This window comes from Struthio camelus, chromosome 2 (genome assembly GCF_040807025.1).
Source record: "Struthio camelus isolate bStrCam1 chromosome 2, bStrCam1.hap1, whole genome shotgun sequence".
Taxonomy (NCBI): domain Eukaryota; kingdom Metazoa; phylum Chordata; class Aves; order Struthioniformes; family Struthionidae; genus Struthio; species Struthio camelus.
In genome coordinates this window covers 103,670,066-103,686,579 of record NC_090943.1, presented here as the reverse complement: position 1 = coordinate 103,686,579, position 16,514 = coordinate 103,670,066, and the positions used below count along the sequence as shown (strand labels likewise).

Sequence of the window (16,514 nt, the reverse complement as noted above, 5' to 3'; positions counted from 1 at the left end):
CACCTGCTAATCCTGGAACCAGGATTTGTTTTTTGCAGAGCAGGTGTTGTGGCAGATAGGGCAGGGAAGGGAAGGAGAGAAGTGTAAAGAAACAGAAACATTTGCCTGTCGTTAGAGAACTAGAAAACTTTCAAGCATGGACTGTTGATTAATATAGGATTATTTCCTTGAATTTTCTAATAAATCACAAATCCTACCATGTTTTTCCTAGCCAAAGTCTTTGCAAAATGCTATAGAATGAAATCTACAAGCCACTACTTGGTTTCTTTGCTAATATACAAAATATTGTGAGTTTCTATGGAACTGCCAAGAGATATGTCAGGAAGAGTACAGCGTTAGACATACTTTACAACAGAGGATTGCCTAAAAAGAACATAGGAGAGGGATAAAAACTAGGGAACCCAAGCCCTTCTAGCACAGGGGAAAACAGCATAATGGGGGTGGGAGAGAGGGAATAATAATAAAAATGAAAGCTATTGCTTGCTCTTTCTCCCAGCCAAAAATTAAGTTCAATGTTTCAGATAACTGTTTTTCAAAGACTGTGCTAATGAACAGCCGCAGATGATCAGTAAGACATTTGCTGAGGAACTCTAGAATACACATTTAAAACCTATTAAATAATTATTGGTGATCCAGTGCATGTTATGATACATACTGCATGATCAAGTACAAGGATTTGCTAACAACTTACTTCTAAAGCAAATCTTCCTACTTTGCATCCCATATCTCAAAACTTACTCCGTCTACCAAAAATTCTGACCTTGTAAAAGCCAGCTGTCCTAGATGAGAAAGAGAAAAAAGTAATTTGAATATACATGCCTACTTCAAAGCAGTTTGCCTTCATTTTCTTTAACCAATCTAAAAACTGAAAACTCCTCCTCATATTTATCTAGAGACCTTTGGCAGTTTTTAATAAAGGGGGACTTGAGATATTCTAACTTGTTGGACTGCAATATGTTTGGCCTGGATGTCAGAGATTTTGACATGATATTTCTGAAGCACAGCAATATTTATAAAACTAAAGATTTTCATATAATAAATATTTGGTTACAGTAACCATATTATTCCTTTTAATATGGAAATGATAAAAGTGCCAGTTACTTGATGGAAAAGAGGATCAAGTACCACAAATATGTTCACAGCATACTGTTTTAAATGAATGACTGAGATATCTTGACTTTTGAAGGACCTTTTCTGAGGAACAGTTCTCTGAAGCTTTTCGGAAGATGAAGCTTTGTTGGGCATTTCAACAGGCTAATGATTTTGAGAGCACCGAACAGACTGCTAACAACGGTTTACTTTGTAAAATTTGACCTTGGATTCTAGTAATAAAGACTATTAATTTTGCCTCTTGATTTTTGCTTGCGTAAACTTGTGATTTTTAAAAAGAAAAATTTAAGCATGATAGGTTCAGAATGAACCTAATAAAAGAAATGACTGGATCCCATGTAATTTCAACATAATTTCATTATAAAGACGACAAGAAATCATAAATATCCTTGTAATTAGACAATCTATATAAAAAGTAACAGACTGCCTGTTCTATCCGCATACAAACAAAACACTCAGAGTTACAGGGTTTGGAAGACCGGATTTATTCTCCAAACTTTACCCTCCCATCCTTAGCTTTACAGCTAATCCAAGAATCTGTGTTTTTTAAAACTTGCTCAGTAGTGACAAACATGCCCTACTGGACCTCCCATCATGATACAGCTCAATGATCTTCCTTCATTTACAGCAAAGCATTGCATGTTTAGCTTAACATATTTGTAACATCAATTTTGACAACCATGATGGATATTTGAAATTACAATGTAACACTTAGCAGCACAGAAAATCCTAATATACGCAAAGCTCATTACTCAAATCTAAAGCCTAAAACATTGATTTAGAATACATAAAATCACTGTCCTACTTTTTGCCTACAAAAAGAGTAGTGAACATTATTTTTAGATATTTGGGACTGTAAATATAGCACCTTTGAACAATACATGAAACGTCAGGAATCTCAGATACAGACTATTGTGATTACGTTATCAAAAGCCGAGGCTCAGAAAAAACAAACTGAAGATTGCTTTAGCACGCTATGAATGCTGCCTAAGGCACAGCCAGTCAGGTGAACTAGATTTTTCCTTCTGTATTTTCTTCATCTAATAAGTTAGAGGTTATGGGAGTCTTAGCCGGTCTCTCATAGATGGTAACACTAGCCTCAAAGAAATGAAGGCCGAAAAGCCCAACCTCAGCCAAGAGCAGAACAGCAACCCTGCCGTGCACTGGGTACAAGCTCTGGGTGTCATTTCATCCTCAGGTGAAGTCAGGTTTTGCTTTTTACATGATAAAAGAGCACAGATTAACAAAGGAAAGACTTGAAGGGAGTAGAATATTCTGGACAGCAACTGACTGACTTGTTTACTCACAGACCATGTCAGACAGCCAGATCTGAATCTTAAAAACAGGCACAGCTGATCTTCATCCACATCAATTATCCAACATCTCCAAGCAGCTGGCATACCATGCCAGAACTACCCACCGTTGCTTTCTGTACTGTCTGGCTCTCTGCAGCTTGTACTTCTCAGGTGCTATTGACACAAACAAGTATTGTAAAAAGATCAAGAATCTTTGCAGGCTAGTTAGCTACTATATGCCCACAGCTCTTGATCTTTGGAGAAAAAGGGCATAATGACCATCAGCCAACATGTACCGGAGACCTCTGCCAGCTCCAGCAAAACAAATTCAACTTCTCAGAACCTATTATATATATCTTCTGGAGTTCAGAGGTACCATGCGAATCAAAGGAAGACTAAATCGTAAGTGAAGTAATATAACACTCTTGAAAGCTACCTTACACCAAACAGACAATGGTTATACCCATTTTCCTATCATTTTTCCTACAGTTAATCCAAAAAAGCAAGGTAGGATGGAATATTTCTCTGCCAATTACGAAGCTGAGAATGGTTATTGCTACCAGACAAAATGTTTCTTCTGGGCTAAATATGGCCTTCACCTCTACAACTGTGCTGCCTATGCTCTTACTCACAGAAACTGTCAGCATGCAATGCAACACTTCGATCTGACCAGACAACAAAATATTATTTCTTTTAAAATCATACAGAAAAATGAGAAGAAATTAAAAACCTTAGATGTGCCAGTTCAATGAATAGAAGTCAGTCAATAGACTTGCTGATAGATCCTGTCTGCACTGAAGCAGTTTAATCTTACTACTGTAGCAGAAAAGGAGATCAGAAATGTTCAGGGAGACAAAGAAAGAGATCGATTTTCTTTCTCCGAGAAAAGAAATGAGGACAAGATATCGTCTTTTAATCTACTCAAGCCTACCTATGTAAGTCCAGATATAAAAATTTAAAGGTCTAAGATAAAGCTTAGGGAAAGGGAGTAATTTTTAAAGAGTTTTCCAAATATAAAGACAATGTCTTAATATTCTATCTTGGAGGCCAAACTATGACGAAAAAATATCACTTTGTCTTTTTGAATATGAGTACATTCAGATTAGTAGATCCAAATGTTGCAGAAGGTTCTGCATTTCAAGCCAATAATGTGCTACAGAAAAACCCAGCTAGCAGAATCGTACGAAAATAAACAGTAATTCACATGAGTGATGGTAGCACTTTTTGTCCTCTATCCATGAATAAGAAAAAGAGCATATAGCGAATACTGACTGCTTTCACTGCTACAGGCACATGGCTGTAAGGGAAGTTGCTCTCACTTAACAGTTACTCTAAACGTGGAATTAATCTCTGGCTTTAAAATCAGTAACTCGGAATAGTATTGGCTAAGGTTATTACATGAGATATTAGGAGAGGAAAAGATGTATGAAGAGTTGCCTATCCATCATAACAATGTTCTCAGTACAACACCTTATGAGAACTCCAGGGCAGATTACCTTCCCTTTTCACACATGACATGACCTTCCATTTTCTAAGATGGCAGAAAGCTTTCCAATCTCAGAACAAACTACCCACAGAAGTTGCAGAATGGTCCCTAGTTAATGGCAGCAATAGCTTGCATTGATACAGAATCTATTCTTCAAGAATTCCAACAAGTAGTTGGGAAACAATCAAGCCTCAATCCATGTTGGTTAATAAGTACTGCCACTATTTCATAGATTGAAGAATTGAGGAATAGAATACTTATTTGCCCAACACTGCATCGCTGTAGCTGGTAGGACTATGCTCATCCTATGTTCCAAATGCTGACTGTGGAGGTGCCACCATCAGTTTACTAAATGTTCACGTTCATATTCAAAAGCTGCAAATTACAGGCACTAATTTTTGGTATAAGTTATTAACTGACGATAATATGCAAATTTAATATGAGATGTGTTCAATGACTCTGGAAATCAGGAAACCCATTTAGAGGTATAATTATAGTCCAGATGAAATACATTTTTTATTATTGTTTTATTGTTTATTGTAAACAAAATACTTAAGCATTTATTTTCATATTGTAAGTTAGTCTCGTTGGACATCTTACTAATACTGTAGACATCTTTTTTCTCTAATTTACTTTGGGCAGTGGTAAAATTATTTAAATTAACCAATAAATGTTCCTCCCTTCAAAACCAGTTTACATACAAAGACAAATTTGAAAACCTATTTGCTATTTCTTGGTCTAGAAAAATACTGCAACATCCTACATGAGTCAGAAAGTTGCAAGATGCTTCCTGGAACTCAGTAGGAAGTTAGCTTCAAGGCAACACAAGAGGTTTCTATTTGACATCCAGAACATTTTGTATCAGCGTTTTAGGACATACTGCAGTTTGTACTATGTCTTAAACGCTTCATTTGAGCTTTACTGACTTAAAAAGTTTTATTGAGAAGGAAGCAGTCTGATGTTGTTTAAATAAATAAAAGTATTGATTACAAGAGGAGGCACATTTTGATGTGTGAATGGATTACTGTCTTGCAAAGAATCCCATTAGGAATGCAAACCAAAACTTTAAAAAATGTGATGGTTTGTACCTAGCCCCCTCAACCCCCAGATCTGCTGTTCTTAACTATGATTAATTATGCAAATAAATGATGGCTTCTGAAATCTCTACTACATTCAACTCTTGCTTTGCTCTTCTAACACAGTCTGCAGAAAGGTGTTTTACATTAAAATTCACAGAAATCTAACAGTCACTGGCGACTATCCTATCAGATAAAATGATTTTCTCCCCCTTCTTGCTCACCTAACAGACAAGCTCAGACTACTCTTTCTCGAACAACATAATTTAAAACAACACGCGCACATCTTTAAAAAGACTATTCTCCAGTATTCAGCTACCTAAACTGCACCATTTGTAAACTACCTGCCAGTTACGCTGATATTCTGCATACTTTATCTAACACAACAGGCAACACAGCAAGTACATAGTGACAAAGTATTAGCATTTTTCTTTAAATGATTTCAATAGATGTAAGTTAAATTAATACTAACTAGGTCATATTGCCAGACTGCCACTAAAAAATTGTTTGAGCGTCATACAAATACATAGTTTTAAACAGTTAGGTTATAATAAAATTTTTACGAGTTTTTTATTGTTTTTTTTGTTTTTTAACATAAAAATATTTCAACCCTTCTTGCCCTTGCCCTTAGAGTTGCAGAGTTCGTTTTATTACATGGACACTTGACCTTCACCATGTTACCAATGTTCGTACCAGGTAAACTTATAACAAAAGGAAGGTTATTGAGATTACAGGAAACGTACTATTCGCCACTTGGGAAATCTTTTCCCACGTCACATATTTGCAAAAATGCTAGTTTGGAGGGAATGGACAAGTTTCGAGTGCAGAATGTAGACTAGACACCAAAAAACTGGAAAAGAGAGCATAAGCAATCAAAGAAGATTTATTGAAAGCAATTAGAAGTTTTTGTACATGGAAAAGCCACATTCTAAAGTCAGACCTGCTAAAAATCTTTTAGGCAAGTTAACAGCTCAATTCTGCAGTGAAAAAGAAATGTGAACTAGAATAATAGAGCCTTATAAAAGGAGAATTCTTTGGGAAAAGGTTTTCCATTTTTGGTTTATTAAAACTTTCCCACAACATGATCAAGTGGACACGGCTTTGAACTTGAACAAAGCCTGGCCAGTGTTTGGAAGAAATCATACCATGCAATTACTAACATGTAGATTAAATAAAAATAAAAAAGTATTGCATCAACATATCGATAAGAAACTATGTGTCTCCATAATGTATGATTACAAGTGAGCATCTATGGATGTTTTCCTCTTCTGGGTAAGGGTCAAATTTAGCACACTCTTTAAGCATATTTTTAAATGCAGAGCTGAATTATGGCTTATAGGCAAGCAATATCAAGGCTCTGAGGAAGCTGTGTTCACATTTCCCTTGTCTCTGCAAATAATGAACAGATGTTTACATCTGCACTCTGAGTTTTGTGATATTCTATGTTTGTTAAAGAAACAAACAATGCCAGTGAATAAATATCATCAAGTAGCAATGCCATGCACCCTGGCAAGCAAATGTTAGCTGGAAGGAACCACATACTGTGCAACAGAGTGTCTAAGAGAAAGATAAAGACAACTCTCTAAAGACTGACCTCAGAGGATATTCTCACAGGTACTTAAAGCCAAATAAAGTTAGAAAAATAAGCTCAATTGTATAAGCTCCAATATCATAACGAGTTAAGTGATTATTGCCAACATGTTACAAGTGATTACAGCTTCAGGGAATGTTTTTTTTTTTAAGTAATGATTTGAAAATAAAACAACCCTGCTATCTCGGATATATAATGCAAATTGACTGTTGAACATTTCAGTGGGTACTGACGGATGGAGAGCAACTGCTTTCTGTTAGGTTTTTAACAGATATCTCCTAAAATAAGGTTCTAAAATTCACACACAAATTGTGTATGCCTTGTAGCCATAACAGAATACAAGTAGAATCTATTACCAAGAAAGTCAAAAGTGGTGCGCAAAATTGAGTAATTTCTGTCCATTTTGCTACAGCTAAACCACGTATATAAGATTAAAACGGGGACTACCTAAAAAAACCCCAAACACCAGATTTTGCAACATGATGCCTATGCATTTTGAGAATGCAGGGCCATAGCTTTTGCTTAGAAATTCAGCTCAATTATTTACTTCCAAACTGTTTGCACTTTGTGCTTATGCAGAAGAGAGACTCTGCTCTGGCAGCTAGAATGAGACATTCTTACTTTTAAATGAGCTAATGATTTAGAAACAGGTCGTGAATACCTCTGAACCCGGATGTGCCAGGCAAGCAGACTCAGATGGAGCTTCAGGACTTGGCAATGAAGTTTGCGGAGAATCTGACTGTTGTCACATTGAGAATCTAGCCAGACATTTTGAATCTCTGGCTGATTTGACATAAATGTTCATGGAGATGTATTTATTTAAGTATGGGTTTATTGCACAGTATATACAAATATCCTATAAATTCTGCCAACATAAAAATCAGCATTTTCTCAATTTAAGCTAAACATCTTTAGATCAAAACCCTATAGAATTCAAGAAAAAAAAAAGTACTGTGATTCAAAGGATCAATGGATTATATTTGCAGTAATACTAACACAGCTATCATACTTCCTCCATCTTCTGTAATGGCTTTATACCTTGCTTTAAGTAGGGATTTTTGAAGTAAGATTACTGGGATGGAGCAGAAGTGAATTCCTGACCTCCTGATATTAATACACACACACAGCTCTTACGGTTCCTTTCACTTAGGAGATTTAACTGTGATCTAACCAACTGCTAGTGACTAAAAAAAAAAAAGTTAGAAAAATGTACCTAAGCAACAACTTTTTCCAAGACTTTGTAAAAAACAAAATGCTGAAGAAAGTCTAGAACTAAGATTTCTGAGACTCTGTACACCAGCCAAGCCCGCCATTTAGCCATTCACAGTGCAGGACCATCAAGTTTTCCTGAAGAAAATTTCCTTTTAAGATTTTATTTCAGACACGTTCTGTTAATGAAGAGAACACAATCAACACAACCAAATAATTTCACCAGTATCATATTAAATGCTCACTTGTGTGCTGAGAAGAATGTCAGAATTTTACACAAAGATCAGGAGAAAAGAAATATAATAAAAAGGAGAAAGAACATGAGGGAAACTGTCAGTTTTCTGAGGGAAAAAATTTTCCATAATGCCATGGAAGGTAGAAGAATATCACTGGAATTATTTGTGGCACATCCATTCTTGAAAAACAATACTAATTATCAAGAAGATTAAAGAAAAGTCCTCCTCATAACTCAGAAAGCGTTCTTCCTTTGGCCAGGGTGAGGAAGGTGATTTGTTCTGACATTGAGGACATCCTCCATACGGAACTCTGTATAAACCAGCCATGGAATGGCTGGTCCGAGTATTCACATATGCAAGAAAACAACAACAGAAAGAGAAAGTTTTCTTTTCTTGTCCATTTTTCTTGGAAAAGCAGATAACTAGGGGCTGCACTTCCATGGAGAGCAAGTCTAAAAGCCATAGGAAGAACTTTACCAAAGAGGTAGTCAGACAATGCCCTTGTGGATACAAGTCACTACAGCAGCGGTTCTAAATGTAAAAAAGAAGTCAATAAAACTGCACCAGAACCGATGTGTAGATATCCTTTACTGTTTAGGAAGGGCATAATTTTACAAGGACAAAGTGAATGTATTTGGAAAATAACAATCACCATTGTCACTTTGAAATCCAAAAAGGTAACTCCTAACGAACATGCTCAAGAACATTTTCATGGAATTACTGCCAAAATCAAAATATTTTACGAAAAAAATTCTGTTTGGTTTAAATTTCATTTCGGATAAGAATGCTTTGATGGTATCTAATGGCTTTATTTTGACATTTTCAGAACAGAATGTTTTATTTGTCTTTCCAAAACATTGCACATATTGTAGAATAGGGAAGTCAAATACAAATTCAATACCATCAGACCCAAAGTCTGACAATCCAAACCCATATTCACTCCTGTGCCTCTGTAGATCGTCTTCCTGAAAACTGCAAGCATTTCCACGTTTCATTACAATTCAGAATAAAATCATCCTTTTCCTTTTCACAGTTCCAGTCCGAACAACACCACCCAGACCTCATAAAACACAGATATCACTCCACCCCCGAGGTACACAAAGAAAACAGCAAAAGGATATTCAAAGAAGCATTGTTTCTGATAGAACAAGGCAACATATACAAAAGATCCTAAAATACTGTTAGAACAAAAGATATGCATGGAAGGTGGTCACTGAAATAACATCCAGAATTTAACTCCTCAAAGAAAGAAATATTAATAAGGGCAACCAGAGACAGGCATGAATGCACTACTAAACTGATATGCAAATATACAGCACCCATCGTTCATGACTTCTGGTCATGCAACTGCCAAGTCACAACAGTGGTTTGCAGCAGCGTGTGACAAAACTCCCCTGCACCCCATAGCTGCCTGCAGCCCTGGTTTACCTGCACTTTTTAAGTAGACTACAGAGACATCTAGATACCTATTAACAAAAAATCTGAAAGTTTATCACTTGATACACAGATTACATAGAGAGAAGGAAAAATAAGTATCTGCTTTCCTCGCACAGCCAAAGTATAAATCCATGATATTTCACAGCTGCAGTTCAGTCATCTTTCTCCTACAAAGAAGTCAGACAACTCTAGAAAAAATAAAATTGTCTATTCGTCCATTAGATTTATTACTTCAGTTATAGACTACCACTCAGGACAGAACACTTAAGTACTTTCTACAACAGGGCATGTCTCTGACTTTCTTGCTGTTTTGGGGCTTTTTTTTTTAAACTTCATCCTTTAGTCTTTCTTCCTCCCTACTACACAATATCATGATACTGAGAGCTGACTTACCCAGCTGTGATATGTAAAACCCTTATGTAATTGTTAATTTACCTGGGTGATAAAAGTGACAAAGAACCAGTGACCAGACTCCATATGCCAGTGCCAAAGAGCAAAAGTAAGATTTTCAGTTAAAGTAAACAAGTAGTGTATCTTGGCAGAAGAGAAAGAATCCCATTTGAAAAAGCTTATTTTCTGAATTTTATTTGATACGAATCATGTTGTCAAAAAACTGAGATTATGATGTAAATACTGCTCAGTTTATCCTGTACTTGTACAAAGATCCAACAGCTTTACTGCATACCCTGAATTAAATGCATGTGTGTCTCTTTCCCACAGTTTGTTCCCTCTCCAGTCCAAGGAAAACCCTTGAGATAGAGAATATGTGGAAGCAGATGACCTGTACCTCTATGGCAGCAACTACCTACTCCTGGACACCATTTTTCCTACTGCTATAGCAATCAGGCACCTTCCTTGTAGTTGCTCTCCTTTCCACATGTTCATTTGGCATGGCCAGAAGCCTTTGCAATCCAAGAGCGTAAAAGCCTGAGTCCATGAGGGTGTCTGGTTTTTTTCAAAGAAAGAAAGAAAAAAAAGAAAAAACCGGACCCAAACACATTTATCACAAGCGACTGCTGAGATTTTTAAAAATGAAGATTTTTACATGTTGATTTTATCCATTGTAAAAATTTGATGAAAAAAATTAGTTTCCTTTTTAAAACAATTCATTCAAAAACTACACCTGAAGCTATATGTTAAAACCTCAAGCTTATGTTAAAGCCTTGGCTTACAATAGCCTATTTTTAAATTAAATAACATTTAAGCATCAGACGTGCTGTCAGAGATTTTACAGAATATTAAAACACTGCAAAAGTAAGGAGCAACCAACCAAGAATCACTTGGTGGAATTAAAGTTTGTTGAAGTGCTAAGTACTTTCAGAGAAAGTCGAAACCAAAATAAGACGATCAGCTTGCCCAGATCAACAACTACTTCATTCAAAGCTGGGAAAGCAACTGACGCTGAAAAAACAGTAGAACTTATTTTGCTTGTTTTTGTTCTTAGGTTGGCAGCTATCTGCAAAAGCAGATTTACTGATTGTAAAATCTTAAAGGACATGATTTAGGTGAAGTTGCCTGCATTTAATTAACTAGTTTCCAACGCAAAACATGTTCTGACAAATTGCATTCCCTGTCTCTCCTATATCTATCTCTCCCTGCCCTCCTGTGTTTTGCATAGTTTTATTAACTAGTCAAATAACATTGGCCATTCTAATCAAAACCCCAATTTCCACTAAAATATGATTTATACCAATAAGAAAAAAAATCTATAAAGAAAAATGCTTTATGCTATATATATCATACATCATGTATCACACACATAATATATATCTAGATTATATATAATACATAAATATATTGCTATTTATATTATACCATGCTTACATTTTGAATATAAAAATAACAACTTCTGCCAGTTAACACAAAACATAATGAGTAACTGAAATAAATAAATCACATAAAACCTTGAACACACACACACACACACACACACAAAAAATTGCAGAAGTTCCAACAGAGGGACTTGAAGCTCCTTACGTTGCTCATAACTACAAGAAACTAAAAAATTGAAAAGGAGACCAGCAGGAAGAGCATAATATGATGTTCCCCAGAACTTACTACTTAGCGTTGACGCTTATAGACCAGGGATGGTTGCGGACCAGAGACTCCATAGTAATACTGGTAAGGCAGAACCTCTGGAGCTTATCTAATCAAACTTCCCATTTGAAGTATGTCTATCCTCAACCAGGTCAGGTCAGCCATGGCACTGTCTAACTCCATGCCTTGATAACCTTCAAAGGTGGATGAACTTCTTCAGCCCTGCACCACCCTTCTAGAGAAAAACTTCTTCCGCTGTATTCCAGAGAGTTTTAACCACTGAGCTTCAGTCACGTTAAACAAATAAAACTGCAGAGTTCACACTATTCTTGTTTGCAACCAGATGTTTTAAATCTTGAATTGCAAATTTTTATAAATTCAATTGTTTTCTGTACCAAAAAGAGAGACACAAAATAAATCTATTATTTCACAAATAACATTTGTTATTTGAAAATTACTGCACTAAACCAATTAATTTAGTTGAGACTGTAATTACAATCTCACATTACGAACTGTAACAGGATCTTCTTTTTGTTAATCAAGCAGAAAAAACTCCCCAATATACTTGGAACCACTTTTTTAAGCTTAAAACTTAACATCATCATCCTTTACGTATTGATTTTCCTACAGTACAAATCAGACTTCCATCTTCAGCCCACATGTGTGTGTAACAGGGCAGAAGGGCATGCGTAGTATGGCAGAAAGGCAGACAGGAAATTACTGTCTACTAAATTCTCTCCTGCTGTTAAACTCTGGCCTACACATCTGGGCTTCAGAGCACTCCATAACGTTTACTGCAGGACTCTAGAGATGATCCTGTGTGTTATTATTCTAAAGACTGTTGGAGCTGGACTCAGTAACTTTAAGATATTAACATTATTCTTCACATTTAGGGCAGCAAAAGCTCTGTTGGGCTGGTAGAAGGAAATCTGGTACTAAAAAAACAGATATAGAATATACTAGAAAAGTTACAAAACAAAAATACTTGATTCTAAATCACAATCTATATGTGCCTCTTTAAGAGCAAAATCACCACAATCAAACAGGGAGACAACAAGCAGTAGGTCACACTGCAGACATACACTTACAAACATGCATTGTTTGCACTAATGAAATATTCTGAAATTCAGCCAGTGAAATCATGAATCAGTAAGTTTAATCTTTAATACTCTGCAATTTGCCACAAAGTCGACTCTTTACAAAGTTATATTCGATGATCACATTACAGCAGCCCTGAAGGCAGAGCAGAACTGCTTATCCCAGCATCTAAGAGGAGTGTCCATTTTTGTTATGGGTGTGGCATAAAAACCAAGGTGGACTTGTTGCTGTGGTCCCAACTGATCTCTGCATGTAAGAGCTGCTGACTGCTTCTTGCTAGAAGCTGCTATTGCTTTTAGTGTTTACAGATTTGTATACAAAACAAGAATTTATACAGTTGCTGATTTTACAGCATCTAAGGACAGGCCCATCAAAAACTGAGACCATTCCTTAAGGAAAGGGGAAGTTTGCTCCATGATATGGCATTGAAAAATTGCAGAAATCCAAGGTCAATGCACATCTTATGATTTCTATGCTTTTAGAGTTGTTAGTATTACAGTACTAAAAGAAAAAGAATGGAAAGTTTTACATCACGTTAAGCAGAGAACTCAGCAATGCACCTTGTATCATTGTTGTGTGATGGATAACCCGATCTTTGAGCTGCACGCCAAAATTTCCACACTGCTGAAGGCCCTGGATACATACCTTTTATTTATTTTGGGGAGCTGGCTGAGGGGCCAGGCTCTGGGAATGGTTTACAGAGGAGAGATGCCAAAAGTTTCCCAAGCCATTACACTCCATCAAAAAGGAGCTGGGGCAGAGGGGAGTCCTGTGAGGCTGCTGCCACCAACTGCTGCTGGCTTGTTTCCTCCCACGGCTGTGGGCTCAGCTTCCCCAGCAATTTCCCCTAGTGCAAACACATCGCTGGAAACATGACACGGCCCAGACGGGAGCTACACTCAACTGCCCTCCAAGCCATGTCTCACAGGCCTCAAACCACCCCTGTTACATATAACCATACTCTGCTATCCAGAGTAAGGGCAACCAGGATACTCAGGACAACAAAGTGCAGGGGGAAGCCTTGATGCACACGAACCAGAGAAGGAGCGGGGAGTGAAGTTAGTGTGGAGTCAGTGTGGAGTTAGTCTCAGCTGATGAAGGCCTATTAGCTCTGGCTCAAATTTGGCCTTTCCTCACGAGGCACTTGCTCCCTCATAGGCGCTGTTTGGGGAATACGTATACCCCGAGCGGCGCAGCGCTCAGTGTGGCTTCATGTGTTCAAAGGCTGCTGTGCCCAGCCCAACACTTCTTGCCATCCTTGAGATGGCTCCCCATGGAGCTGGCTCACGTCTCTCTGTCTGTGGGCCAACTACCAGCAGACAAAATAATCTTGCTAGTGCTGCTGGGGAGCAGCCCCAAGTGAACGCAGCAGATATCAAAGCGCGGAGTGGCCCGTGCCCATTGCACACGGGTCTGTATCAACGTAGGCATACCCTTTACCGAAAACCGGGGCATATCTTTCACCAACAACTCTCAGGAGACAGGCGGCCGCGCAGCACTGTGCCCAGCACGGCTGGAGGGTCAAACCCTGCCCACCATGCGCCTTGCTGGGGTTACGCAGGGAGCCTGGCCCCCGCCGGTGCAGCCGCGCTGCCTCGCCTGGGCAAAGAAACCCCGAGGCTGCCACCTGGCCCAGGCCCTCAACAGCCAAAAAAAGGGCAGGATACAAGGGAAATAGGAGCCTTTTCAGCCTGGGTACAATCCCTGCCCTGTGCCCTCCCCCCTCCCCGCGTAAAAGCGGGACCTTTTAGGCCCATAATACGGTGCTTTTGCCCCGGGGCCAGGCACCTCGGCGAGGCCGGCGGCTCCCCGGCAGGGGCGCGGCGGCACCGAGCCTCCCCCGGGCCGGGCCGGGCCGGGGCAGCGGCGGGGGCGGCCTCGGGCCTGCGCGCCCTCCCCCTCCGCCACAAGGCCCCGAGGTCACGGCTCAGCTCCGTCCCCCCCTCCCCTCCAAAAAAAAAAAAAAAAAGGAAACAAAAACTAAGAACCCCCCGCCCCCCCCCAAAACAACAGACACCTCGGCAAAGCCCAGCTTCTGCCCCCGAGTAATACCGGCATTGCCGCCCCCCTCCGCCCTCCCCAAACCCTCACGCGCAGGGGGAAGAGCGGCGGCGGGGCCGCGGCCGCCCCGCGGAGGGGCCGGACCGGACCGGGCCGGGCCGGGCCGGCAGCGCACCTGTAGTTGTAGCCGCTGAAGCGCTGGCTCTCCCGCAGCAGGGCCCGGTAGAGCCGCAGCACCTGGGCTCGGCTGGACGCTGCCATGTTGCCGGCACAAGGCGGGTCCTGCCGCCGAGGCCCCTTTTCCCCGCCCGCGGCCGCGCCGGCCTCCGGAGCCGCCACCCGCGCCCGCCTCTCTGCGCGCCTGGCGGCGGCGGCGGCGGCAGCGCAGGGCGGTGAGTGGCGGCGGGGCAGCGCGGGTGGGCCCGGCCGGGCGGCGCGGTCACCTTGGGGGCGCCGAGAGAAGCCCCGCGGCCTCCGCGCGCGCCGCCGGCGGAGCCGTTGCCCGGGCTCGGCCGGCTGGATGTGGAGGCCGGTAGCGTCCGCTGCGGGCAGGTGCGAGCGGAGAGCCGAGGCCTGGCGGGCGGGCGCGGCCGCGCAGCGCTGCCGGGGTTGGGGGGGGGGGGGGGAGCGGCTGTGCGCTGCGGCTCTGGGGCGCCGCGGTGCCGCCGGGCCGGGGCCTGGGCCAGGGCGGGAGGCAGGGCCTAACGCGGGGCTTCCCTCCGCCTGGCTGGGGCGCGGGCTGGTGGTGCGCCGCCCCCGGGGGCTCCAGCGGCGGGCAAGGGAGACGGACGGCGGCTGCTGGCGTTGGTGCCGCCCGGACCTGCCCCGAGGTGCCAAAGCTGCAGGCGCTTCGGCGTGAATATTCCGGGTTTTCCCGTGGGCCGCGAGGTGCCTGTGCCGTGTTGGGTTGTCCGTATGTCTGTCGCCTTTTTAAAGGGGTTCTCGGCTGAAGTGGGTATTATCAAAGGGGGGGGGGGGGGAAACAAGTAATGGGAGAGGGGAGCCTGTGTGACTGGGCAACGTAAAGGTCAGTGTAAATGTCAGTTGATGCAGGGTCAGGGACTGACCGGGAGACACTTAATATTTGGTCAGTGCTTGCATTTCACTGCATTTCTTCAAAAGTTTCTGTACAAACGCACGTGGCAAACTTTCAGTCACGAAAGGAGCACCGGAAGCTGCAACACCGCAGGTGATGCCCAAATCGTTCCTGCTTTGAGATCCCCGGTTATGTTCAAGACTGTTATCTAAATCTTTCTGCTTGACCTGTATGCCTGTAGTTCAGAAACCATTTAAATGAAGCAGCAAAAACCTCTGAGAGAGGTTAATAAGGATTTCCTGCCTCAGCTGTTTTATTTTCAACAAAAAATCTCCATTTACCATTTTTCTGGCTTTTTCCACAGCTGCACGAGAAGTGGGCACACCACGTTTATCAGTGCCCTCCCCTAAGGCTCCGCATCTGTCGAAGTTTTCAGAAAGTGAATTGGTGTGTTGAATTTTGAGTGAAGTAGCCACGACCCACGAGTGTTAAAACTGGCCTTGAAGAAGGCAGTCCCCAGGCAGGAATCTGTATGCACAATGCCTGTATATTGTACAGTCTGCAGAACGACTGGTTACCTGAGCAATTAAAAAGTTTTACCAGTTTATTGGATAAATTCTCCTCTGCTGTGAGGCTGGGTCCCTTATTCCACTTAAGCGCCTCTTTTATTATTGTTTACACTTGAGACATCCTGATCCTTTTATTGCTGGAAACAGAACATACTTAACATCCTCCTCTGCTGAAAGTTTTGCCACTGCAAATTAAATCTGACTTTGTAACTTACAGGTTTGTTGCTGTAGCTAGTACTGATTGTTAAAACTATCAATAATAGGATTTCTTTATATTCATTACAAAGTGTCTACTTTATCCACAATACGTTTTATATGTAGTATGTGTTTATA

The 16,514-nt window shown here is 40.8% G+C and overlaps 2 protein-coding genes across 11 annotated transcripts in view; one reads left to right on the top strand and one right to left on the bottom strand.

The window, feature by feature from the left end:
- LYRM4 (LYR motif containing 4) overlaps positions 1–14,934 on the bottom strand; it is an 88,908-nt gene extending 73,974 nt beyond the window's left edge. For 2 of the 3 annotated variants that reach the window (XR_011139089.1, XM_068931940.1), the window contains exon 1: positions 14,752–14,883. Coding sequence is in view for 2 of the 3 variants with exons in the window: in XM_068931940.1 (XP_068788041.1) it covers positions 14,752–14,837 (86 nt within the window). In the remaining variant the exon portion in view is untranslated. Of the gene's footprint in view, positions 1–14,751 lie in introns of all 3 variants that reach the window. The other variant, XM_068931941.1, reaches the window with a different exon arrangement.
- FARS2 (phenylalanyl-tRNA synthetase 2, mitochondrial) overlaps positions 14,711–16,514 on the top strand; it is a 259,641-nt gene continuing 257,837 nt past the window's right edge. Inside the window, exons 1-2 of one of the 8 annotated variants that reach the window (XM_068931926.1) lie at positions 14,711–14,968; positions 15,977–16,059. In XM_068931926.1, coding sequence (XP_068788027.1) covers positions 14,836–14,968; positions 15,977–16,059 — 216 coding nt within the window. In that variant the 5' untranslated portion in view covers positions 14,711–14,835. Of the gene's footprint in view, positions 15,129–15,329; positions 15,465–15,976; positions 16,060–16,514 lie in introns of those variants that run through there. The other 7 variants (XM_068931930.1, XM_068931929.1, XM_068931927.1 and 4 more) reach the window with 7 other exon arrangements.